This window comes from Heteronotia binoei, chromosome 2 (genome assembly GCF_032191835.1).
Source record: "Heteronotia binoei isolate CCM8104 ecotype False Entrance Well chromosome 2, APGP_CSIRO_Hbin_v1, whole genome shotgun sequence".
In the NCBI taxonomy this organism is placed as follows: Eukaryota; Metazoa; Chordata; class Lepidosauria; order Squamata; family Gekkonidae; genus Heteronotia; species Heteronotia binoei.
The window spans coordinates 127331140-127357642 of record NC_083224.1 but is presented as its reverse complement, the minus strand read 5'-3'; the positions used below and the strand labels follow the sequence as shown (position 1 = coordinate 127357642).

Here is a 26503-nt window from a genome sequence, read left to right as displayed (position 1 = left end):
GTACAAGACAGTGCAGAATGAAGTACTGACAGAGAAGTTACAATGCCTGCAAGGTTACTCACGTTGGTTAAATTCATTGAAAAAATGGTCATGTACCCCAAATGTTTTTTTGTTTTAAATTTAGAATGTACTTGGTGTTGCAATCTGTATAATTTATGTAAAATATTCTTGTTAACTGGATTACATGTAAGATTTTCCTGCAATACACTCTCTTAATTATTCTTTGTTTTGCACGTTTAATTTTATCTTAGCCAGAAATATTTTTATACTTAAAATTTTTTATTAATTTTCTACAATACTATACAAACTTTGAAAATGAACTCAGTAATTACAAATAAATGTCCAAGTAACATTGGCAAACACTTTAAGGCTTAACTTTCTAATATGAACAAACAACTAGCTGGCTTGCAAAACATCTGGGACTTTGCAGTGATGGATAAAGTGGCAACTCAATTACTTATTACTGAATCTCCTAATTTCACTGAGAAATAGCTTCCCTTTTTTGACCATAACCTTTAACAAGCAAGATATGTATACTTTGCCAAAGAAATATGCTAATTTTGTATTTTATTTTTAGCCAGAAAAATTTTAAAAGAGCAGCATCAAATAACCTGAGAAGCTGTGACCCATGAGACCAGCTCTCATGAGCACAGTTACCCTGCACTTCAGATGGTCTGTGGACTTATGCAGTTGGTTGCTCTATAAGAAGCACAACATGGCAAACCACACTTGAAACTGACAAGAGTTCCCAAAGTAGCTTGTGATGTACTAGGAAAGTGTACTGTTCAATGGAAAATGGTCCAAATTACCCTTAGATGCAAATAATGCCCAGAGTGAATCTTGAAATGTTTACTGCTGTCATGGATGACAGGATTTTTGCAAAAGGTTTTTAAATATCATCTGAAGAATACTTTTTATCTTGGACCAAGAATGAAAAAGCTCCAAGTTCAACAAGAGGATGTACAAATACAGTACTGCCTTGAGGCTTTATTGTTAATTAGAGACACTTCAAAGGGAAACCAGTCTGGACTAGAAACTGTGTACACATAATATACTGGAGGAAAGGCACCCACATTATGCTTTTATGAACATCACTATAAAAACAGGAATGTGGCTTGTAAGAGGCAAGAAGAAAGTAAAACTTAATACATAGTTTATGCTTTTAAAGAAAACCAAGGTAACACAATTGCTTTGCATATGAAGACACTTACCATTCATGTACTTAGTCGCTGAGTACATACAAATGTCTGCTCCCAAAGACAAGGGACGCTGAAACAGAAAGACAGCAAATGAATGAAACTGGATAGAAGGCTCCATTACTTTCATGTTGAAAGAATCAGTAGGAAATATACACTGGATACTGAAGTATATTTATCACAGTCAAGAGTATCTATGGGGTAGTGTTTAGGAATGCTAAATTGGACCACAGAAATCTGGGGTTGAATCTGTTTATTTTAGCTATGATGTCCACTGGGTGGCCTTAAACTAGTCAGTCTCTCTCTCAGCCTAACTTACCACCTGGGTTGTAAAGTTAAAGAGGAAGGGGAAAAACCTGCGGTACAAGCTCCCTGAGGAGGTGGCTTAAAAATTTGTTAAATAAATAAAATAATCTGACAAATTATTGTTGAAAGTAGAGTGCCACCAAAATCTGTGTTACAAAGAAACTGATGCCATCTTCCCAGCAAAGGTTCAGTAAGCCACTTTCTCAGCATTGCTGACTTGTAAGAATGAGAAGCAAGAGCTCTTGCTTGAAAACTTTAAGGGGGATAAGAAATTGCCAGGAAACAGAAAGCCATAAAACAAGGAGAAGAGACAAACTGGGAGAAGGAACTGAATTCTAACCCCACTAAGAAGCATGCAGGATTGCAGCTCAGCCCTCCAACTGCTGACGTCATGTCTGGGTTCAGCCCAAAGGTTGTTCTCTCAGGAATCAGCAGGTTTCAACAGGGTGCTGTAGCAGATAAACTCTGGTCTTTCCAGTCCACGTCTAAATCGTCACTCAATACTAAAACTTGCTAGATGGCTTTAGGCAAGCCATTACCTGTGACTTTAATTCCTCATCTTGCAAGAAGGATAAAATGGGACATCTCTGCATATGCTGCCCAGAGCTCTTTGAAGAAAGGGTGGAATATAAACATGATCAAGAGAGCAAGCAAGCTGAAGTCACATTTGTGTGACCATGTTTTTGTTGGTGAAAAAGCCTGTAAGGATGGCAGGAAAATGCTCTTCACAGCCCTAATCTAGAAAAGACATCAGGACTGTTCTTGGACCTACATACTAAGTGCTGTCTGCTTGGAACTATCTAATTTTGTAAACACACACATATACAGAAACAGAGAATTGCTGCCTCCCCATCTTTGCTTCTGTTTCTTCCTGGTAGAATGCATGATATGGCATGACATCATTGGCTTTTCTCCAGCCAACCAGCAACAACTTATGAGAGACAGAGAAACTTCAAATTCATATATTCTATATTACAGGGGAAAGGGAAAAACAAATACAGACTGCCACTGATGCCATGCTCTTCATTACATCCATTTCAGCCTTCTCAGGATGTTTAAAGTTCAGCTGTCATATATGGAATAGGGAAGAAAGTTTTCTTCAGAGAAACTGCAACTGAAATCTTGGGGTTTCCTTACATTTACATGGGGAATGTAGTATAATCTGTTTAATTCAACATTAGTTTTTGTCTTTCTTTTTTAAGTATTATTTCCTTAGAAAGAGGGGAATTATATATGTAATGGTAAATATTCTCTTCTACTAATTTATGAATGCTTGGTCACAGAGAATTAAGAGCATGAGAATGGACACAACTGTAGGCCCACATCATCTTCAGGCTTTTAATTCCATGAAATAAAGTCTTTCCATTTTACTGTCCTCCTCTTTTCCAAGGGCTTAGTGCAGCAGTATTATTATCCATGACAAATCTTCCTGTTTGCACATCAGTTATTAAATTACTAACTCTGCACCTTTAAACCCTGTATTTTGCTTCTTCTGAGTGCTAGAAAGAATGGATGGAATTCTAGTTGCTCTTTCAATTAGAAAAAAAGTTTTAAAAAGCTCCTCTCAAATTTTATTTTAACAAGCCAAGCCATGTGAATACCTCTGTTTCTCACAATGGAGCCAGCATAGCACAATAGAGTGTAGGCTTGACAGAGGGTGCTGCTGGAGGCTGCCCTCAGTCACCCGCTCTCTGGCTCTTTCTCAGGAACAGCTAGCAACCCTATTGTCCTTGTTTCCTGGCATCTTAGAGCACAGTGTGTGCCTAATAGCACTTCCTGAATTCTTACATCTTGCAACAGTATAGAAAACCTACTGTGCATGAAAGGTTGCCATCCTGTTTCAAGATGCCAGGAAACGAAAATTACAGCTGTAGGGATAATGAGGAGGAAAGGGACAAGCAAAGAACAGGTAGAGGTGAGTCAAAGGCAATATAGGTGAAGAAGACACCATAACAGTGATGGTGGAAGATGCCACCTCTCAAAACCCAGTGCTTAAGGCTGCAGCCTCAGCTCTCCTAATCACAGAGCCAGACCTAGATCTGTTTGGAAGACACAAATCACTTCTCCATGCAGCTCACTGTGTGAGCATCACTGTTTGTTAGCCTTAAATTCCCTGCTATAAAAAAGGGACATTATATTGTAGTAAAGACAGATGTAATAGTTTGTGAAGTGCTCTGCAAGGTCAAACTCAAATCCCATAGGTGAGTAAGGTTTATAGTTATGCTTGAAGCATACTTTATAAATGAGAGTCATCTGTAGAAAGAGTCCCAAGGATGTGCAGCTTTTGCCAGCATATCAAAATGAAGCAACAAAAAGTTCCCCAAAAGTCGTCATGATCTTGGAATAATAACCCCTCTCACACAGCCTAAATGCTACCGCAGAAACAAACTCATTGAAACACTGTTCTGATGTCTGTTTTTTATCTCTGGAGTTGGGCCAGTAATTTAGATTCTCCAAACTAAGGACCTACTTACTTAGGGCCATCAGAGTGCCAAGCCCATTTCTGATCAATACTAGTCAGATAATACAATAAAATTAGATGCTGCAATATAACTTCTCTCTATATGCAAGAGAAGAAATATTAGTTAGGTTATTGAAAGAATATTAGGTTACTGCATATTCTTTATTTCGTCAATGTAAGTCTTATATCGAAAAATGGGAAAGGTTAGTAACGCTAATACTCTTCACATGTGGGTAATCTGAAGAGATGGCATTTAACTGGCTGGGATGGTGGCATTAGTCTACTAACATAAGAAAAATACATTTCTGTGCAGATCAGTCCCAATACTACAAAGATGAGGGCAGCAAGGATTTGCCCACAATCAGTCTACACCAGGGATGGCGAACATGCAGTTCAGGGGCTGCGTCAGGCCCCTAGAGGGCTCCTATCTGGCCCTCGAGCAACTGGCTGTCATCTGCTTCCTTCTCTGTCTCTCTTGCTTTTTTCTGCATAAAAGCTTGCTTTGCAAGGCTTGCTCAATTGCTCAGGAGCTACAGAGCAAAACTTCTTTTCTCCATTGGCTATTGGCTGATGCTTCCCCCTCCCAGTCCCCTGGAGAAGGAAGGAAAGAGCCAGCGTTTCCTTTGCCCATTTCCCTGGATCCCATGGGAGAAATACAAAGAAAGCATCCTTAAGACCATTGAGTGCTAACATTTTAAGCGTGTTTTAAGGTTTTAAAAAAATATATTTGTGTTTCTCTGTGTCCTTTATAAAATTTATATCTCTGCTACCTAATCTTAAATAGGTACACACATGGCCCGACCCGACGTGGCCTGGCCCCTCAAGGTCTCATTTATGTCAGATCTGGCCCTCATGACAAATGAGCTCGACACCCCTGGTCTATACAAACTGGAAAGAAGAGGTCCACTCCACCCTAACTTTCCTATCGACTCAGTGAATAGTAGGTAACAATCTACATCAATGCCAGCTCACAAGAACTTATGGTGGCATATATTAACAACTATGTCAAGGCAGTTTTGCAAAATATGCTGTAAGCCTGCAAATGCAATCCATTTCAGCACACATGCATAGCACCACTAGACCTCAGTGCAGAAACATAGTGCAGTAGGGGACAGTGAATAATGATACATAAATACTTTGTACTACCTAAGTATTCAAAATGTTTCTCATACACAATCCTGGTAATCTTTACAACAACCCTACAGAGATAAAAATTTAAGGCTATGCAGTCAATTCATGACAGTGCTGAGATGACTTTCCACCTCTTAAAGAGCCAGTTTGGTGTAGTGGTTAAGTGTGCAGACTCTAATCTGGGAGAGCCAGGTTTGATTCCCTACTCCTCTATATGTACCTGCTGGGAGAACTTGGGTCAGTCACAGTTCTCACAAAGTTGTTTTCTCAAGAGCAGTTTTCAGAACTCTCTCAGCCCCATCTACTTCACAGTCACAGGGTGTCTGTTGTGGGGAGAGGAAGGGAGGGAGATTCTAAGTAGCTCTGACACTCCAAGTAAAGGGTGCGGTATAAATCCAATCTTTTCTCTTCTTCTAAAACATACCCTTAATGACTGTACAACATTCAGGAAAAAAAACTCTGTATCCAGACATGCAAGGTATACACTGCAGAACAGATAATCAGGGCTATCACCTGCATTTGAGAGTGGGATAAAATAATCTTGGAAAGGGTAGCCTCAGTTAGAGAACAGGATGGATCATCTGCTCAGCAAGAGGAGAGATCCTTGTTATTCCCATGCTGGCAATTCAGAAGTCTAGGATTATGGTTCTAGTTTGCTGCAAGAAAGATGAAATAGGATATCCAACCTTCCCCTTCTATGAAAGGAGAAACATAATATCCACCATGATTTCCTGTCACATGTTTATGGTTTTTCATACCAGAAGCCTTTGAATGCCAAGAATGTCAAGCTGACTCAATTTCACAACATATGAAAATGCGCTTAGAATTATATCTGCACTGATAAAATCCCATTACCCATCCAGCCAATAGATTTAAATAGAACAAGAGATCAAACTTTTTCCTTGCTGATTTCATCCTGAAATGACCTTTATGAAAAACAAAACAGGCACACCCTGGGGCATTTCTACTATAGCTCTGGGCAATCAGCTTACCTGGAAATATGCAGACATAAAAGTATTGTCAACTGCTAAGAGGACACCTTTATGCTTATGGACTATCTTTGCACATCCTTGAATATCAATCACTTTCATGGTTGGATTTGTGGGAGTTTCAATCCAGACAAGCTGTTATTTGGAGAGGGTAATAAAATGAACAATTATAGAATTTGTATATTCTAGATCTTTTCCTTACTTTTGCATATATACACACATGCATCCTTCATTGTTATATATAACAGATTTTCCTGTTTCAGCAAATTCATTATCATCACAAACATTCCCACAGAAATAATACCTCTCCTGTGTTACACAATACTTTAACTTTGCCTATATAGTTTAATTTTTGGAAGGCTGTAGATTATTAGTTTTGCAGTTTGGATAGGTTACAGGTGGTTGAAGAAAATGGCTCTTGTCCCTTCAAATTTTAGGATTCTTTGAATGGCACTTTAGTCTTTTCAGAAACATAGATAAAAGGATATTTATAGCAGAACATTATGCTTTAGTAAACCTTTCAAGTAGTTACACCTTTTCATATATGTAGAGAGCCTGTTTGGTGTAGTGGTTAAGTGCACGGACTCTTATCTGGGAGAACCAGGTTTGATTCCCCACTCCTCCACTTGCAGCTGCTGGAATGGCCTTGAGTCAGCCATAGCTCTCAAAGAACTGTCCTTGAAAGGGCAGCTGCTGTAAGGGTGTCTGTTGTGGAGGGGGTGGGAAGGTAAAGGAGATTGTGACCGCTCTGAGACTCTGAGATTCAGAGTATAGGGCAGGATATGAATCCAATATCATCATCTTCTATAACATGGAGGCATCCTCCTGTTCAGACCTCCCACTTGCTACCACAGGATAGCCCCCTATACTGGGCAGGTGAGAGAACCTTGAAAAGGGTTTACCAATGATAGAGGTCCTTAATGCTCAATGAAAAACATCAGTCAGGAGAAGAACCAGCTACAGCCTATTCCATTCAAATGGTCTCCTAGTGAGTTCACTAGCCTCAGGCTTCCTAGACTGTTCTAGCAAACACTTCTGAGCAGGGCTTTTTTTGGAGGAAAAGCTCAGTTGGAACTCATTTGAATATTAGGCCACACCCCCTGACACAAAGCCAGCCAGAACTGCGTACCTGTGTGTTCCTGCTCAAAAAACCTCCTGCTTCTGAGTAACCAGAACTGCCAAACTAGCAAATGCTACCTTGAACATTGCAGTAAAGATCAGAAGACACCCCACATGCTAGTATGTATTGTGGGAAATAACAGACATCACTCTGTTCCTTGGGTATCCTTGGGCAGTGAGGCTATAATTGGCGCCCATCAGGAACAAGAAAAGCCCCTGTGGGAAGAGGGACCATCAAAGTAACTCCCAGAAGAACAGGCACTGCAACACAGACGCTTAATGAGTTTGCAGCCCCATAGTGCACCAAGCTTGAAAGAAAAGGAGATGGAGACACAGGCAGGATGCATTCTGCACAATAAGCAGAAGTGGGCCTGGCTGGTGCATGGGAACTCAAAGAACAAGTGACATGGCATGCTCCAGCAAAATGGTGACAAGTTCCATTTTTATGTTACTGAAAGTTCTTCCTTCTCCTCTCAGAAAATCTTGCAGGTACATTGGGGAAACCTCACTCTTAAGAATCTCTCAGGCATTGTTTTGTTGAACATGTTTATGGATCCATACAAGAATCTCTTGCATTCATTTCTGCTACCCTAAGGAACTAGGGCTAGCAGTGAACAGGATTCAAAGCAGCCTGCTCCACCTGTCCATCTCCCCTAAAGCTTCTGAAATTTTCCCACACATTTCAGTTTTAATACATACGTTTCATTTATACCAGGAGTGGCCAACAGTAGCTCTCCAGATGTTTTTTGCCTACAACTCCCATCAGCCCCAGCCATTGGCCATGCTGGCTGGGGCTGATGGGAGTTGTAGGCAAAAAACATCTGGAGAGCTACCGCTGGCCACCCCTGATTTATACCATATATGCTCACATTGGTAAATGGTCACCAGATTTTTATCAAATAAGGCAGTGACCACAGCTGCATCATATACAGTCTTGTTTATTTCTTATACCAACTACAGCACAGCCAGTAAAGATACGTGCCCTATATCATTTTAATCTCTTCCTCTGAGTAGTCATGGCCAAAGCAAGTAATTCCCATGCCCTTGTGAACTGGGTTTCCAAAAGGTATGAAATAAAGTTATTCAAAGCATACTGCAAACACTATCACTTTAGCAGTAGTAAAAAGCAAGAGTCCAATCTTTAAAATGTTAAAGACTAACAAAATTTGTGGCAGGACATGAGGTTTCAGAACTCACCGCTCATTTTCAGATAAATATCTGAAGAAGTGAGTGGTGACTCATGAAAGCTCATACCCTGCCACAAATTTTGTTAAGTCTTTAAAGTGCTGTTGGGCTCTTGCTCTTCTCTACAGCTACAAACAGACTAACACAGCTACCCATCTTGATTTGTCACCTTAGTCTCTGGTGTGATTGCAGCTTCAAGGCATTCCAATTTGGTACAATCAACAAAAATGGCCTTCAGACCCAATTCTGATGCTATCGTTCGGAAATATCTATTGGTACCTAAGGGTAGAAAGAGACATATGTATGATTTGCTAAATTAATTTCATTATGGGAAAAATGGAGGACATAAATAAAAAAATAAAATAACTCCTGAAATTTCAGCCAACAACTGTGAGATATAAGCGGAAGCTTCTAACACCCAATATTAATCCAATGTTAGTGCAAAATTCTCTATTTTGCATGTTGTCTACATTTGATCACACGTTAACATAATGCACATTCACATTCCAAGGTACTCCATGTGCCAGAGATTACCAAAATCTTGTTACTATATTATAAAAAGGCCTCTCATGCTGGCAAACGAAGAGTTCAGGTTTCCTTCTTGTTTCTGACATATGTCTTCCTTTTTTTTAAATTCTGTATTATTAAAACAGAAAAAGTATACAGAAAAACAAAAGCAATGCAGAATTACTGAAGACAGAAATAAAACACTTGGCTGGAAAACATATGTAGTTGATCTGAGGGGCCTACCTGAGGGACCGTCTCTCCCCATATGAACCCCAGAGAGCGCTGAGGTCAGCTGGAAAGAACCAGCTGAATATCCGTGGGCCAAGGGAGGACAGATTGAAGACTACCCGGGAACGGGCCTTCTCTGTCGTAGCTCCACTACTGTGGAACCAACTCCCAGAGGAAGTGTGGGCCCTGCGATGCTTGGACCAGTTCCGCAGGGCCTGCAAGACCATTCTATTTAAATTGGCCTTCACTTAATGCTGAGATAAGATAGATACGCTGAAGATGTTATTAGCCACTGAATTTCATAAGATCTATGTTACAGCACCTTAATGTTAATTTAATATAAGCTGTTTTAAATGATGGTTTTATCTAAATGTATTATTATGTATTATGGTTTTATTGTATACTGTATTTATGTGTTGTAAGCCGCCCTGAGCCTGCTATGTGGGGAGGGCGGGATATAAATAAAAAGTTATTATTATTACTATCTGTTTTACATGGCTTAAAGGATTCTAGTGCCTCAGGGATAACGTCACTTTAATATCAGTTTAAAAACAGCAGAAATTTTGTTGGTGGTGTCAGTCCTCCTTTGTGGAAAACATGTTTTCCCTTCTCCTATTGCTATCTGAAAGGATCAGTCAAATAGGGACACGTAGCTAGACTATACCAGCTCTTGCCTAGGGTAAGAAGATACCTATACGTTGCTCGATTGCCTTTGGCTTCTGTCCCAGCAGCTCTATGCACTAACACCAGGAAAGTCAGCAGCCCAAAGAACCCTGATAAGAAAGAGTTCTAATCTTTTATCTAGTGAAATCATACAAGAAAGCAACTACTGTATAAAAATATCAGCTGAAAAAAACATAGTACTCTCTTATTATGTGTTTGAACTACCTCTCAAGCTACTTTAAGGATATTTCTTTCCCTATGTGTCTATACAGTGTCAAATGCTGCTGAAAGATCTAAAAGTAATAGCAGCGCCATCCCGCCTTGATCCAAATGTCTTCTAAGGTCATCTGTAAGGTTGACCAGAGCAGTCTCCATCCCATGACCAAGACAGAATCTAGACCGGAAGGGATCAAGGACAGATGTATCTTCCAGGAAAGCTTGAAACTGCTCCACCACCGCTTAGTGGTTTGGATCCAAAGAGAAACTCTGCTGGATCCAACTGACTGGCATGTGGCATACAGTGATCCTAATGGATTAGTAGCTGAAAGAGGGATTAAGGAGAGATTCAGGAGGTTTGGGTACAGTCTTAAATTAGATGTTATGACAAAAGTCATAACATCAAGTCTGGCTTTCCTTTGTGTATATGGGAGGTATACTGCAGAAGTGGCTCTCTCTCTCTCTCTCTCGGCTTGGCTTCGCGAACGAAGATTTAAGAAGGGTGCAATAGTCCACGTTTGCTGCAGGCTCGCTGGTGGCTGACAAGACCAATGTGGGACAGGCAGGTCCGGCCACAGCGGCTGCAGGGAAAAGTCTGATTTAGGGTTGGTCCTGTAGCAGTGCGATTCTTCCTCAATCTCCTTTTGTCCTCAAGACCAGCTATGCGTGTGTTCTCAAAGGAAGAGACAGCCTGGTGGATGGTGTGCCTCCATGCTTTGCGATCTGAGGCTAGGTCAGGCCACTGGTGATGGTTGATGTGACAGGTGCCTAGGGATTTCTTCAAGGAGTCCTTGTACCTCTTCTTTGGTGCCCCTCTATTTCGATGGCCGGTGGAGAGTTCGCCATACAGGGCAATCTTGGGAAGGCGGTGGTTTTCCATCCTAGAAATATGCCCTGCCCAGCGCAGCTGCGTCTTCAACAGCAGTGCCTCGATGCTGGTAACCTCTGCCCGCTTGAGGACTTCAGTGTTGGTCACAAAGTCACTCCAGTGGATGTTGCCCGCCATTGCAGAAGAACTCCTCCCAGAGAGCCAGTGCGGCTTCAGAGCTAACAGGAGCACCACCGACATGGTATTTGTTCTCAGGCAGCTCCAAGAGAAATGCAGGGAACAGAACAAGGCTCTGTATGTGACTTTTGTCGACCTTACCAAAGCTTTCGATACCGTTAGCAGGAAAGGCCTGTGGCAAATCTTGGAACGTTTAGGATGTCCCCCAAGGTTCCTCAGCATGATCATCCAGCTACACGAAGACCAGCGAGGCCAAGTCAGACACTGCAACGACCTCTCGGAGCCCTTCCCAATAGGCACAGGTGTAAAGCAAGGCTGCGTTCTCGCGCCAACTCTCTTTACGATCTTCTTTAGCATGATGCTTCAAAGAGCCGCAGTAGATCTAGATGAGGACGATGGTGTCTACATCCGCTATCGCACCGATGGCAGCCTGTTCAACCTGAGGCGACTAAAGGCCCACTCCAAGACAATGGAAAAACTCATCCGAGAGCTACTGTTTGCTGATGATGCTGCACTCGTCTCCCACTCGGTATCAGCTCTGCAGCATATGACGTCCTGCTTTGCAGAGGCTGCCAAGCTATTCGGCCTAGAAGTTAGTCTGAAGAAGACAGAAGTTCTCCACCAGCCTGCACCCCAGGAAGATTATCACCCTCCCTGCATCACTGTGGGTGAATCAGTTCTGAAGACAGTCCAGCAGTTCAGCTACCTGGGGTGCATCATCTCCTCAGATGCCAAGATCGACAAGGAGATTGACAACAGGCTGGCAAAGGCAAACCGTGCATTTGGCCGCCTGCACAAAAGAGTGTGGAGCAACAAGCATCTGAAAAAAGGCACAAAGATCAATGTTTACAAAGCGGTTGTGATGACAACCCTCATCTATGGCTCCGAATCGTGGGTTTTATACCGTCATCACCTGCGACTCCTTGAGCGCTTTCATCAGCGCTGCCTTCGCACCAGTGGCTCTAAAATGGGGCAATTAATACCCCAATGTAGCCATTTCACCTGAGGAAAATGGCATAGGAGGAAGGCAGAAATTCCTTTCTACACCACAGCCCCAAGCAGAGTTGGGATCCTGAGGCCCTTTAAAACCCCAGCTCCTGAGTGAATGCAGGGAACATGAGTCAGGTCCAGCCAACATGAACTTGACTTCTTAAAAGTCATAATGTCTACTTTAATCCTACATAGAGTCTGAAAATGCAGGAAGACTAATAAACTATTGAATGCGTATAGCAAAATTACAACAGAAAGACACTAATAGACAACAAATCCATACTGCTCAAGTGCAAACCACTCAATGACAAAAGAAGTCTTTCAAACAGAGTCCAAAGAAAACTGGCAGGTGAAAGACAGGAAAGATCTCTCCAAAATGACAGACTGGAAGACTGGAATTATACTCTTAAGCAACGCCAAAGTCCCTCACCCAACAGTCATTTCAATATGAAAGAAGTGCCTTTTTCAAGGGCTGGAGATGGAAAGGTAAAGCCTTCAAAACTGTATTATGTGGTCACAGCAGGACCTACATGCTCAAATACCTGGCAAAGCCATGATGTGACAAATGCCTCTTTTGTCCTGTGTCTGAGGTGATATGAAAGCAACTTCTATGGTGTCTTACTTTTGATGGCTGTTGACATACAAGCCAGCTTCAAGGTTAAAATGTGCAAACCAGCAAAATATGTTTGAGACTTCTGAATTCCAGCCTGTTATTCCCTTCCTACATTTGTGTGGCCAATCCATCTTGGCTAAATTCACCTTGGCAAAACATTTTAGGATGTAGAAAAAAGAATCCAGTAACACCTTAAAGACTAACAAAAATTGTGGTAGGATATGAGTTTTGTGAGTCACTGCTCACTTCTTCAGATACATACATTTTATTAATAGTCTAGACCCATGGCAAAGAAGCCCTTGAGAGATTTCACCAGGCTTCCCACAACTTCTACCCCACCATCAGTCTAAATATGAATTACTCTACAGAAGAAATAAACTTCCTGGACACCACAGTATGGATATACAAGGGAGACATAAGTACCACATTATACTGGAAACTGACAGATAAATGGGCAAACATCTTTACATGCCTCCAGCTACCACCTCAATCACTTCAAACAATCCACTGTGTATAGCCATGCCCTATGCTATACTCACATCTGCTCCAACTCCTCAGAAAGAGATACTCACTTGAAAAATCTGTAATAGGCATTTTTGCAACTACAATATCCACCTGATAAGGTAAGGAAGATGATTGAAGAAGCTGGAATGATACACAGAGACAGCTTGCTACAAGACAAGCCCAAAGAAAATGATAACAGAACACCACTGGTGGTCACCTACAGCTCACAACTCAAGCCTGGTCAATGCATTATTAATGACCTACAACCCATGCTGGATAGTGACACTTCCCTCACACTGGGGGCTGACCTTTTCTTGCTTATAGACAGCCTGCTAACCTAAAACAACTTCTTGCCCACAATGATAAAGCTACTTAATAGTAACCTGGACTTTGGTACCAAGACCTGAAACAAACCAAAATGCCAGCTTTGCTTTCATATAGATCCTAGCAACAACATCCATGGATCCAGTAACATCAGCCATACCATCTCAGGTTCCTATTCTTGTTCACCCTCTAATGTGATTTATGCCATCACACATCAACAATGTCCTTCCACTCTCTATCCTGAAAAAAACAGGCCATTCCCTTTGACAAAGAATGAATGGACATAAGTCCAACATCAGAAACCACAATATTCACCAACCAGTGGGAGATACTTTTTAGCTTTCCAGGACATTCAGTTGCTGATCTAAAAGTAGCAATTATCTTACAAAGGAATTTCAAAGGGAATTAGAAAGAAAGACTGCTGAATGGCAACAGAAAATTAACTTCAAGACAATGCATCCATCTGGATTGAATCAAGACCTAGGTTTCCTATCTCATTGCCAATACTGATTTCTTCATACCTACTACTTCTCTGTATATCATACCTAATCCAATCACATCTTCTATTGTCATTTGCCTGCTAATGCCATTTGACATCCAAGATCACTCCACTATCCAATATACAGGACAGATGAACTCATATTCTAGCTGTATTTCCTAGCATTATTGTTGTTTCCAGTGCGTCTTGTCTTCTCATAATGTGACCAAAGTACAATAGCCTTAGTTTAATATTTTTAGCTTCTTGGAAGAGTTCAGGCTTGATTTAAACTAGAACCAGTTTATTTGTCTATGGTATCCATAAAACTCTCCTCCAATGCTACATTTCAAATGAATAGCAGTTACTGGTAGCCTTCTAGAAGCACTTTGAGCTTGCTTGTACACTATCCAAGTAAAGATCCATAAATCACATGTTCTGCTTGCTCTAACTGGTGAGTGAGTCAGTTTTCCAAGCTAGCCAGGCTATGCAAGTGGGAACAGATTTCCCCTAACAATGAGCTTAACGCCCCCAAATTGGTTGTGGTTCTGGGAGAGTGTCCTGAGCCTGAGTCAGAGTCTAAAAATACAGTGAGCACAAATTGCAACACCCCTCTACCACAATCAAGATCTACCAAATGCAGATACTTGGCTCACCTCCATAGACATCATCTGTGCATACAATAGTATCTCCTGCTTTTAGTAGATGTGCAATATTCAGTGTAGCTGCTAACCCAGAAGCAAACGCTAAGCCTGAAAGAAAATAAAGACATCTTAAATTAATATTTTATTTAAAATAATTGCCCTTTGTTCATAGCACATATCACCAGTGTTCAAAGACCTAGATTCTGCCACTTATTTATTTTCAAATGATACCTAGCTATGCAGGTTTTCTAGATCACGTTTATGTTCCATAACAGATAAAAGGAACAAGCACAAAAAAGAACAAGATTAGCAAAAGTACAGCAACGGACTACCTTTCATCATAAAACAGCCATAAAAACAATTGGCAATATACTGGACTGAAAAAAAATAGCATGAAGTTTTGACAACACTAAAGCAAAGGCTGCTGACTGAGTTCTTACTTTCTGATGCTTATCAGCCCACATGTGTTCAAGCTTTTGAGGACCAGACCAGTTTTCTTTTGCCCAACAACATCTGGGGGAGATATTTTTCCTGGCTAATGTATAAATAGGACATTTTAAAGATAATGAAGAGGCTTTCTTCTGTATCACAGAGGGAAAAGCAGGCAACATATGAATCACACATTTTCATAGAATCTGGCATTAAGTTGGTGACTGATTCAAAGTTGGTGCAATGATTTTATCAAGAACCATTTCCAGACTACACCACTTTTGCAGTGGTGACCATAAGTATATCTGCACTATTTCAAATCTGGATTAGACTGGATTAATAAACAAATTACATTATAATATGACTGTAAAAATAAATCCTAGGGGAGGAACTACTTAAGAAAAGAAGAAGAAGAAGAAGATATTGGATTTATATCCCGCCCTCCACTCCAAAGAGTCTCAGAGCGGCTCACAATCACCTTTACCTTCCTCCCCCACAACAGACACCCTGTGAGGTGGGTGGGGCTGGAGAGGGCTCTCACAGCAGCTGCCCTTTCAAGGACAACCTCTGCCAGAGCTATGGCTGACCCAAGGCCATTCCAGCAGGTGCAAGTGGAGGAGTGGGGAATCAAACCCGGTTCTCCCAGATAAGAGTCCACACACTTAACCACTACACCAAACTGGAAGGTTAGCATAGTACATATTGTAGTAAGTTTTATATGTTTTTATGTATTCTATATGTATTTTATATATTTTATTGTATAATTATTAATCTATCATGAATGTATTTAAATGGATTCTGTTGGTTTTTATGTTGTAAGCCGCCCTGAGCCCACCTCGGTGGGGTAGGGCGGGATATAAATCGAATAAAATAAATAAATAAATAAATTAAGAGGGTAATGAAGCACCTATGCCAGCATAATGCCCAAACAGAAATTACAGATAGAGTATCAATATAAATTCTTGTAAGGGATGGCTAAATATCTGCCCAATGACTATGCCCCCCGCACACCGAAGCTGAACACCAACACTAAGCAGGAGAGCTGGAAAACTAAGCTGGAAAACACTAAGCAGGAGAGACATAGGAGCCTGAAGAGCACCTTGGTGGTGCCACCCTCTTAAATCCATAACTTCTACTATGTGTAGAGTACTTGAGCCCAAATACTGGTTATTCACATTTGATTGAAATCACTGACAAGCATCTATATCTCATGACTGATGCTTCCTGTTAAAAACGAAACAAAACTCAGTCCTCTAGGTCTCTTTTTTTGGGGGGGGGGAGGGGAGGGAGCCAGTCCATCAGGTTGAACAAAACTGTTAAAACTGAGTGTAGTTACACTAGATGTCTGCTGTCCCTAATGTTTTAAATGGTTTAAATGTCTTAAAATTTTAAATGTATTAATTATTTTAACTGTTTTTATGCTTAAATTCTATTTATGTCAAATTCTTATGTTGTGAGCCGCCCTGAGCCACTTGTTGGGAAGGGCGGGATATAAATCATAAAATAAATAAATAAATAAATAAATAAATAAATAAAAAGCACAGTACCGAAATAAACCAGTGCTATGGCTTCTTTTCCAGGACACTACTGTTCCAAATTGCGACCCCACAATATATAAAATCATTATTTTGAATATTAAAAATGTTGATAGCTTACAGTACTTTGCACCATCCAGTGCTGCCACAGCCTTTTCCAAACAATCTCGAGTAGGATTTCCACAACGGCTGTACTCAAAACCCTAGGAGAGACAGAAAAATTCAGTAGCTGATGGAATGCTTGTGGAAGATATGAATTATTAACAGTGATGAGATTTATTTTCCCATGGTTCTCCCATACAAAAAAATCTGCTAATGAGCATAACCAAATGTCAGGATATGAAGTGTTGCCTGATGATTACATACACACATTGCTAACATGAAAATATTGTCTAGACATGCATTTGCATGCCAGGACCAGGCAACTAGACTAAATTCAAAGCATAATTAGAGGAGGAGCTTTCTCTTTTCTGTATTGACTACAAGAAAGGTTCTGCCCAGAGTTTTAAGCAGACTTTCAAGTCTGACAATAAACATGACCTCCAGAAGACCTGCATTTTTCATTTCAGGAACTTAAAACATTAGTGGAGTAACTCCAATGGTGGTCTAAAAAAGGGCTGTCAGAAACTAATTCCCATGAAGTAAAAAAATGGAGGAAAACACCTGATGGGGAAAAGGATGCAGAAAAGACGCCATGGTATAAAGCAGGGGTAGGGAACAGTGGCTCTCCGGAAGTGTTTTGCCTACATCTCCCATCAGCCCCAGCCAGCATGGCCAATGGCTGGGGCTGATGGGAGTTGTAGGCAAAAACATCTGGAGAGCCACTGTTCCCCACCCCTGGTATAAAGCAAAGCTCAAAGCTGAGTTGCCTGTTATCATAAGGCACTGCAGCCTTGGACTTTGCCTTTTAGTCTGCCACATGAACGGCTGGATTGCTCAACTTGTGGCAACTTGTCAGAAATCAGGAGTCGTATACTGCATGCCTGCAGCAGAAAACCCTGAGAGTTCAGGAAGAGGCAAGTACAGGTGTGGGTTAGGGGAGAACCTCATGAAGGAATGAGAAGTGTAGTTTTACACAGGAACATACCATGGTACCAATGGATATAAGAGTCTAAGGGGGTTGCCAGGGAGTCCTGAATGCCAGGGAGTCCATGTTTCATAAAAGAAGAACCCACTGATGATGACCTCATGGAGGGCACATGGGCCAACAAATACAAAGAGCCCAAGGGACCAGTAGAATTGATAAGAGCCCCAACAAGAGGCCAAAACTTAACAAAGAGAGCATACATCTAATGTTTGCCCAACCAGAAAGAAAAATATATTGGTAAAAATACCAAAAGTCATAATCAGTAGACAGACTACATTGTTCTAAAAATGTAAAGTATTAGTTCAGCTGTCAGACTGCACAATAACAAAGTGTAGGCTCATGGTTATTGCATAATCCCAGCAGAGAAATTCTCTATAGATGGCGTTAAGTTATTTAATCCCATTCTTAGTTTTCTTGAAAGGACTATAAATATACTTTACAAATTTCACATATTTTATTTGGCAAAGTACCTGTATGCAGACAGCCAAGTGCCACCAAGAACCACACGCAGCAGCAGCCACTTTCTTCAATGTTTTTAGCACAATCAAGGAGGCAAGCTGCTAGTTTGAACAGAATGGTGGTGGATTGCTTCTTTGGCAACATGAGCTGATATAGCGAAAACCTTAAAAAGAAATTCTGTCTACCTGAATAGCCCTTATTCAAGCAACTGTACTCCTGCTTTAGAATATATATTACTTCTGTTCATATCAACTGGAATAAATTTGGGCTGTGCCCAGGGAGAAAGATCGTGCCTTACAGCAGAACAGACTGTTCTGTGCAGAAATGTCTTGGAAGAATACTTTTGTTTTCTTAGGTTTGTACTTCAATTGCTCCTGTCCGGCTTAATGGTTATGAGATAACTAGTAAACCATTAGGAATTTTTATTAAACTTTAAGTCGTCAATTAAATTTCAAGGCTTTTAAAACACAACAATGCTCTTTGATTTCAACCTGAAATAACAACCAAACAATACAATATTTTGAAAAGCTGCCTATTTGCTTATGCAATTTTTGTACAGTGTTGTATAATGAAAAGAACTAGGTAGGTGACAAAGCAGGTTTGTTTTGTGCAGTCCATTGGAATCTGCAAGTTAAAATGAGTCAGCCTTACTTTGTTACCTTTTTGCCTTGAAGCTATTCACATTACTCGGAACTTTGACAATAACCCAGAAATTCTCATTTGACTAAAAGGGTTGGCATGCATGTGTGTCATGACTGGGAGACTGAGTTCCTGTTAATTTACACAGAAAGACACACACACACACAATCTCTTTTAAAACAATTTCATTTGGGAGATCTATATTACCACAAATGTAACAGCTCATTTGGGTGATGGTTGAAAATATTTCAGATACAACACACTAAGGTTGTTTCTACACACTCGTCAATATTATGCTACTTCGAATGATAGCACTAATTTGTAACTGGACTGTCTTGTTCACACAAGAAAATCCATCTGAAAATGATTCCTTAAGTTCAAGAATAGAGCAACAACCAATTATGTGATGTACAGCCAAGAATCCCTCTGAGAACACATTCAAGATGAGAGACTTCTTGAAATACTCACAGAATTTCTTCACCCCATATCATTGCCTACCAAAACCCACAGTGTGGATTTTTCTGCAGAACTATCCATTTACGCTGAGAATACTGATATATACCAAACAGATACAACTAGGGCCTTTTTAGAGCAGGAACGCACAGGAATACAGTTCAGGCTAGCTTGGTGTCAGGGGGTGTGACCTAATATGTAAATGAATTACTGCTGGGCTTTTTCTACAACAAAGCCCTGTGTGAAACAATGGTGACATCACAGGATGTGGCCTAATATGTAAATGAGTTCCTGCTGGGCTTTTTTAACCAAAAAAGCCCTGGATACAACTGAGTAAAACCTGCACAAATTAAATTCAAACACATGCAGCGTTAGTGAAAGGTCTCCATAATCCCATTTTAATGAAACCTCATGCACGGCAGACATTGCTCCATGGCAACATTGCTCCATGGGAACTCAAAATCTTCTCGCTATCCCTGGGCCAAAAGAAGCCCGCCTAAAATCAACTAGGGACAGGGCCTTCTCTGCTATGGCCCCTACATGGTGGAATCAGCTGCCGGAGGAGGTGAGGGCTCTGCGGGACCTTATTCAGTTCCGCAGGGCCTGTAAGACAACCCTCTTCCGGCTAGCTTATACCTATTCCACATCTAACTGATACGGGAAATTATATGTAGCTTTACCAGTTCTCTGTTATGCACATTCCTGTACTGTTTAATGTTTTTAGGTTTTAAATTCTTGAATGTTTTAAATCTTTATATTTTAATGCTAGTTTAAATTATGTTCAATTATCTGTTGTGAGCCGCCCTGAGCCACTTTTGTGGGAAGGGCGGGATATAAATCATAAAATAAATAAATAAACATTTCTGGAGTAAGAAAGAAATGGCAAAAATATTTTCAATAATTTCAAAGAGGAAAAGCTTCTTTGACATGGAGTTTCTCTAAACATGAATCCAGGTAGGGGGTGTATTTTAAGGTCTGCCATTTCAAGGGGAATGTGAATAATCCATATTTTTTTTCCTTCTGTGGTAATTAAAAACCTGTTCATTTAACTTTAATTAGATATACATGATTGGTTGCTTTGGAAGTGAATAACCTCCCCAAATACAAATCCTCTTCACAGTGAGTTTTCCTGAAAATTAAGGAATGCTTGCTTTCAAGTGTGCTACAGTTATCCAAACGTTAACATGTCTCAGGAAATTTCTCACTTCCTGATTTTGTAATACACAGCAATTTTTTACTCCTAAAAGCTTCCTGGGATCAAAGTAGCTACAACTTCTCTGAACTTCATAATGTAAAAATGATAAAGAAAAATTAGCCAAAATAGGGAACATCACCATCATCATTTCACCTCTCTGATACTCTTACTTAAGAGAGTGTCCCATTGAACAGAGTGGGATTAAAAAAGCTAAAGGTGCAAGCACCAGTCGTTTCTTACTCTGGGGTGACTTTGCTTTCACAACATTTTTATGGCAGACTTTTTACAGGGTGGTTTGCCATTGCCTTCCCAAGTCATCTACACTTTACCTCCAGCAAGCTGGGTACTCATTTTACCAAACTCAGAAGGATGGAAGTTTACCTCACAGCTATTTTGACTCTAGGTTTTTCCCTAGTGTGATTAAAAATTAAAAGATTATTATTAGGTCAAAAACAATCTCTTATAATCAGTGTTGTGACTTCAGACGATTTACGATTCTAATTAATGCAAAACTGAAACTTGTATTTTCAAAAGATACACCCACAGGGCACTGTGTGTGTAGAAGCAGGTTGGGGGAGGAGAGGAAATAAGTAGATTGTACAGTGCAGTAAAGGAAAGAATTAATGAAGTGAGCAAAGAGTCAATGAAAGGAGGACTGGAATGAGCAGGCTGGAGGCAGGGCAGTAGCCTGGGAAAAGAAAAAATGGGACCCCAACACAGTCTCCCCCCCCCCACTTAAACCACATCCCAGTCTTATATCCCCCCACCCCTCAACTCACACAGTGCTCTCCCGGCGCACGCTGCTTGAACGTCGTTGAGAGGGAAATAGGGGGCACCACAGCCATAGACTTCCATTGTTCAGGCTCCTGCCCCACGTGGATGGCCTGTGTAGCAAAATGCTTGAAAGGAGGCAAGAAGCCGGGAATGTTCTCCTTTGCCTTTTCCATCAGGTGGTGGTGGAGGAGCAGCAGCAGCAGCAGCAAACTGGTCCCTCGAGACACACAGACGCGAAGCGGCGGGTCTGAGGTTGAAGCGCCGGCGATGCTGCTGATGCAAACTCACAACGCGTTGCTCATTCACCGGCTCTGGCGTGGCTGACAAGGGCAGCGGCCTTAATGTAGGCAAACTCCGCCCAGGCCGGCCGGCCAGCGCATAGCCACGCTATCCAGCAGGGGGGTGGAGACCAGGAGGACCTATCCCCCGGATGGAGGGTGAACGAAGGCCCTTCATTGGCGTAAAACGGAGGAGTGTCACGCCGAGCGCTGGGGTAGTGAGGTCAAGGAACTGGCGAGCATGCGGATCCAGAGGGTGGCGTCGTCCGCGTCGCATAGGGCGTCTCCTCGGTTAAATCCTCAATAGGAAGCTCTACGCACTCAGCTGGTCAAGGACCAGTTCAGCAAATCGCTATTAGTGCCAGAAAACAACTTTTGGGTCTGGATTAATTATTCCACCGAAATCAATAGGGCTTGCTCGTTCACTGAAAGTGAGCTGAGAAGCGGAATTGCTACTTTTATACTTTAGATTTAGAATTCTCGGCACTTGCCCATTCTAAATGCACGTGCATCTCACTCGTACTCATGCTGGGACATTGTAAAATGAATGACAAGATTGCCCCTTGGAAACAATGGGAGAGGCTGGATTGCCCATTGAACATGAGAACAAAGAGAAGTCATGTTGGATCATGCCAATGGCCCATCCAGCCCAACACTCTGTGTCACACAGTGGCAAAAAACCCAAACACCCAGGTGCCATCACGAGGTCCCATCAGTGGAGCCAGGACACTAGAAGTGCTCCCACTGTTGCCCCCTCCAACCATGAGGAATACAGAGCATCACTGCCTCAGAGAGTTCCAACAATACGCTGTGGCTAATAGTCACCGATGGACCTCTGCTGCATATGTTTATCCAATCCCCTCTTGAAGTCGTCAGTGCTTGTAGCCGCCGCCACCTCCTGTGGCAATGAATTCCATGTGTTAATCACCTTTTTGATGAAGTACTTCCTTTTATCTGTTCTAACCCAACTGCCTAGCAGTTTCATTGAGTGTCCATGAGTTCTTGTATTGTGAGAAAGAGAGAAAAGTACTTCTTTCTCTGCCTTCTCTATCCCATGCAAAATCTTGTAAACCTCTATCATGTCACTCCTCAGTCGATGTTTCTCCAAGCTCAAGAGTCCCAAGCATTTTAACCTTTCTTCATAGCGAAAGTGTTCCAATCCTTTAATCATTCCAGTTGCCCTTTTCTGGACTTTTCCCAATGCTATATTTTTTTTTTTTGAGGTGTGACCAGAATTGTACATAGTACTCCAAATGAGGCTGAGCCATCGATTTATACAAGGGCATTATGATAGTGGCTGATTTGTTTTCAATTCCCTTCCTAATAATTCCCAGCATAGCGTTGGCCTTTTTTTATTATTATTGCAGTCACACACTGTCTTGACATTTTCAGTGAGTTATGTACCACAGGGTATCCCAAACTTTTTCCCTCCGTGGCCCGGTTCTCTCCCAGTGGTCTGGGCTGAGGACACTCAGGGAGTGATACAGAGACTGCACACTGGCCAGGAACTTTCCCCGCCCTCTCTGATGTTTTCAAACATCAGAGAGGGATAGAGGAGGGCTTCTGGCCAGCACACAGTCTCAGTATCGCTCTCTGATTGTCCTCCAGGCGGAGGACAATCAGGGAGCAATACTGAGACTGTGCGCTAGCCAGGAGCTTCCCCTGCCCTCTCTGATGTTTCTGAACATCAGAGAGGGATGAGGGAGGGCTTCTGGCCAGAGCACAGTGTCTGCTACAGCACAGTGTCTGCTACAGGCAGCAGCGGCTTGGGAGGCAGAGGCTGGACCGCAGCATGGCATGCAGCACTGAATAGAGAGGGTAGGGGGTGTCGGGCCGCCCCTGGCGGCCTAGTGTTGAGGCTTCCGTGGCCCAGTACCGGGTCGTAACCCTGCAAATGGGAAACGCTGATCTATCAGAACCCCAAGATCTCTCTCTTGGTCAGTCTCTGCCAGTTCACACCCCATCAACTTGTATTTATAGTTAGGATTTTTGGCCCCAATGTGCATTACTTTGCACTTGGCCATGTTGAACCTCATTTGCCAAGTTGACACCCACTTGTCCAGTCTCAACAGATCCCTTTGGAGTGTCTTACAATTCTCTCTGATTGTCACAATTTAGTGTCATCCGCAAACTTAACCACTTCACTGCCTACTCCCAACTCCAAATCATTAATGAACAAGTTAAAAAGCATTGGACCCAGTACTGAGCCCTGTGGTACCCCACTGTTTACCACCTTCCACTCTGAAAATTGCTCATTTATACTCATTCTCTGTTTCCTATTAATTAGCCAGGTTTTGTTCCACAAGAGGACTTGTCCTTTTACCCCATGACTTACTTAGAAGCCTTTGATGAGGAACTTTATCAAAAGGTTTTGGAAGTCAAAATAAACATCTTTCAGGTCCCCTTTGTCCACATGTTTGTTCACCCCCTCAAAGAACTCTAACAGGTTAGTGAGATAAGATCTTCCCTTACAAAACCCATGAGTCTTCCTCAATAACTTTTGTTCATCAATGTGTCTACTAATTCTCTCTTTAATAACGGTTTTCACCAACTTTCCTGGTATTGAAGTCAGACTTTCCTGGCATTGAAGTCATTGGATATAATGTGAGCCAAAATTGCCAATTGACTTGCTTGAACTTCACTGAAATATATTGCAGCACAAAAACGGTTGCAAACAAAATGTGGGATGGATTTCCCAGAATTAAGCCCAGGTAACCTACAAGTTCTGGGATGGGATTGCCAGGGTACAGGGGAGCTTGCCAGCCCCTGGGGCTACCACAGGTGTTCTGGGACTGGATTGCCAGCAGACAGGATAGACTGCCAGCCCCTGGGACTGGCAGAGCTGTTCTGGGGCTGAATTGTCAGGGGGTTAGGAAGAGGTGACAATGCACTGCAGATGAAAGAAATGCTGAGTTTCACTGTCTGCATGATCATCGTCATGCTATGACACCACACAAATTGATGCTGAGTACCCAAGGATGGGGCACATGCCCAGAGTCTATTTCTAGAGCCCATTGTATTTATTTCCACAATGGGCCTTATTCATAGTCATTTGATAATCTTGTCATGCTTACACAACCATGTTTACAAGGAATGTTGGAGAATGTAACAGAAAATGTGATTGGAATTCAGATTTACCTTGCTTGCATTGGCTGCTTTGTGTTGAACACCTCATGTTGATGATTACTCACAATTAAAAACAAATGGAATTTCAAGTCTTGCTGCATCTGTGGAGTTGTTCCACTCCTTATGGTGAGTGCCAGATACCCAACTGGTGACACATTGACTATGACTCGTGTGTTTGTAGGACATATGTCCCAGGTCATGCATAATTTAAAATCAGCTAAGTAGGATACATGCATTGCTTTATACCTGTGCAATGACATTAATCAGTTGGTAGCATTCAGTACAATTTATGCTCAGAACTGAATACATTTTTGTCCAGGCAGCTGTGCAAGAACATATAAATACAATTAATAGAAATGAACATGCTCTTACTAGACTTATCAGCTGCACAGAATAGAACCAAATCATAAGATGTCACAGTACCTCTGTACATTGAATTGCACCTGGAGTACTACATGCAGTTCTGGAGGCCTCACTTCAAAAAGGATGTGGACAGAATGGTGCGGATGCAGAACACAGCGATGAGGATGATCAGGGGCCTGGAAACCAAGCCCCATGAGGAAAGGCTGAAGGACTTGGGAATGTTCAGTCTGGAGAAGAGGAGGCTGAGGGGGAACATGATTGCTCTTTTTTTTGTATTTAAAAGGCTGTTGCTCAGAGGAGGGCAGGGAGCTCTTCCTGTTGGCAGCAGAGGAAAGGACTCACAATAATGGGTTTAAATTATGGATGGAAAGGCACAGGCTGGAGAGAAATTTGGGAGAAATAGTTCAGCAGTGGAATTGGCTGCCTAGGGAGATGGCTCCCCCTCACTGGCAGTCTTCAAGCAGCAGCTGGATGAAAACTTGTCATGCATGCTTTTTGGCTGATCCTGCATTGAGTTGGGGGTTGGACTAGATGGCCAGTATGGCTCCTTCCAACTGTGATTCTATGACCATGCTATCCTGTTGAAATGCATGGAGCTAGAAGTAGGGATTAAGGGATGTGCTTTGGATTGGTTCAAATTGTTCCTTAAAGGAGGCCTTAGAAGGTTACCACTAGGGACATGTTTTCTATAGTGTGTGACCTCCCTTATCAGAGAATTCAAAAGAACAAATAATTCGTGGACTTAGAATAGAATGCTATATGTATGCCAATTATTTTTTTATTTTTTTTATTTATAACCCACCCTTTCCCTCAATGGGCTCAGGGCGGGAACAACAATTTAAAAAGTTAAAATTAATTCATATGACAAAGCAATATGACACTCTTAAAAACAAGTCAAATTCTGCAGATGGCAATATCAAATTGCATCCACTCTTCCCATACATCCTCCAGCTGGTATAAAACAGATTACATAGCCTTAATGTAGTTGGTCAAGTCAACAGAATGATTTCAACAGGACCACTGCAGCAGGGAGGCCCTAGACTGACAAATGTCCACGGCCTTAGTTAAAAGCCTGGCAGAACAGCTCTGCCTTACAGGCCCTGCGGAACTTCAACAGTCCCTGCAGGGTCCTAATCTCCAGTGGGAGCTTGTTCCACCAGCTAGGGGCCAGGCAGAAAATGCCCTGGCCCGGGTTGAGGCTAAGTGGACTTCTTTTGGGCCAGGGATCACCAGCAAATGTTGATCCATGGAGTGTGAAGCTCTATGTTTCTTTATTACTGATGGTGCAGTAGAGACTCTGAACTGATGTCTGGAGTTAAACGGCTATGGGAACCAAGCTGAAACAGAATCCTTACAAGATGGAGGTAATGTTGGTTAGGAAGGCCACAGTCCTGAAGGTCATGGTGCTCTCCACTTTTGTTGGGGCTAGATAACTTTCATTGACTAGGGATGATACTTGATGCTGCTGGAGAAGCAGGCCAATGCAGCTGCAGAAAAGGCATTCTAGCAACTTCACTTAGTCCAGAAGATGGTCTCCTACCTTGATTCTGCTGACCTAGCCATATGGATCTATTTTATGGTGACCTCAAGGCTAGACTACTGTAATGA

At 41.9% G+C, this 26503-nt stretch overlaps 1 protein-coding gene across 1 annotated transcript in view; it reads right to left on the bottom strand.

The window, feature by feature from the left end:
- Positions 1–21487, bottom strand: part of CTH (cystathionine gamma-lyase) — a 40507-nt gene extending 19020 nt beyond the window's left edge. Inside the window, exons 1-6 of the mRNA XM_060232016.1 lie at positions 21134–21487; positions 16643–16724; positions 14570–14665; positions 8557–8666; positions 6087–6218; positions 1212–1269 (exon numbers count right to left, since the gene is read on the bottom strand). Coding sequence (XP_060087999.1) covers positions 1212–1269; positions 6087–6218; positions 8557–8666; positions 14570–14665; positions 16643–16724; positions 21134–21301 — 646 coding nt within the window. The 5' untranslated portion in view covers positions 21302–21487. The remainder of the gene's footprint in view (positions 1–1211; positions 1270–6086; positions 6219–8556; positions 8667–14569; positions 14666–16642; positions 16725–21133) is intronic.
- Between the last annotated feature and the right edge of the window lie 5016 nt (positions 21488–26503).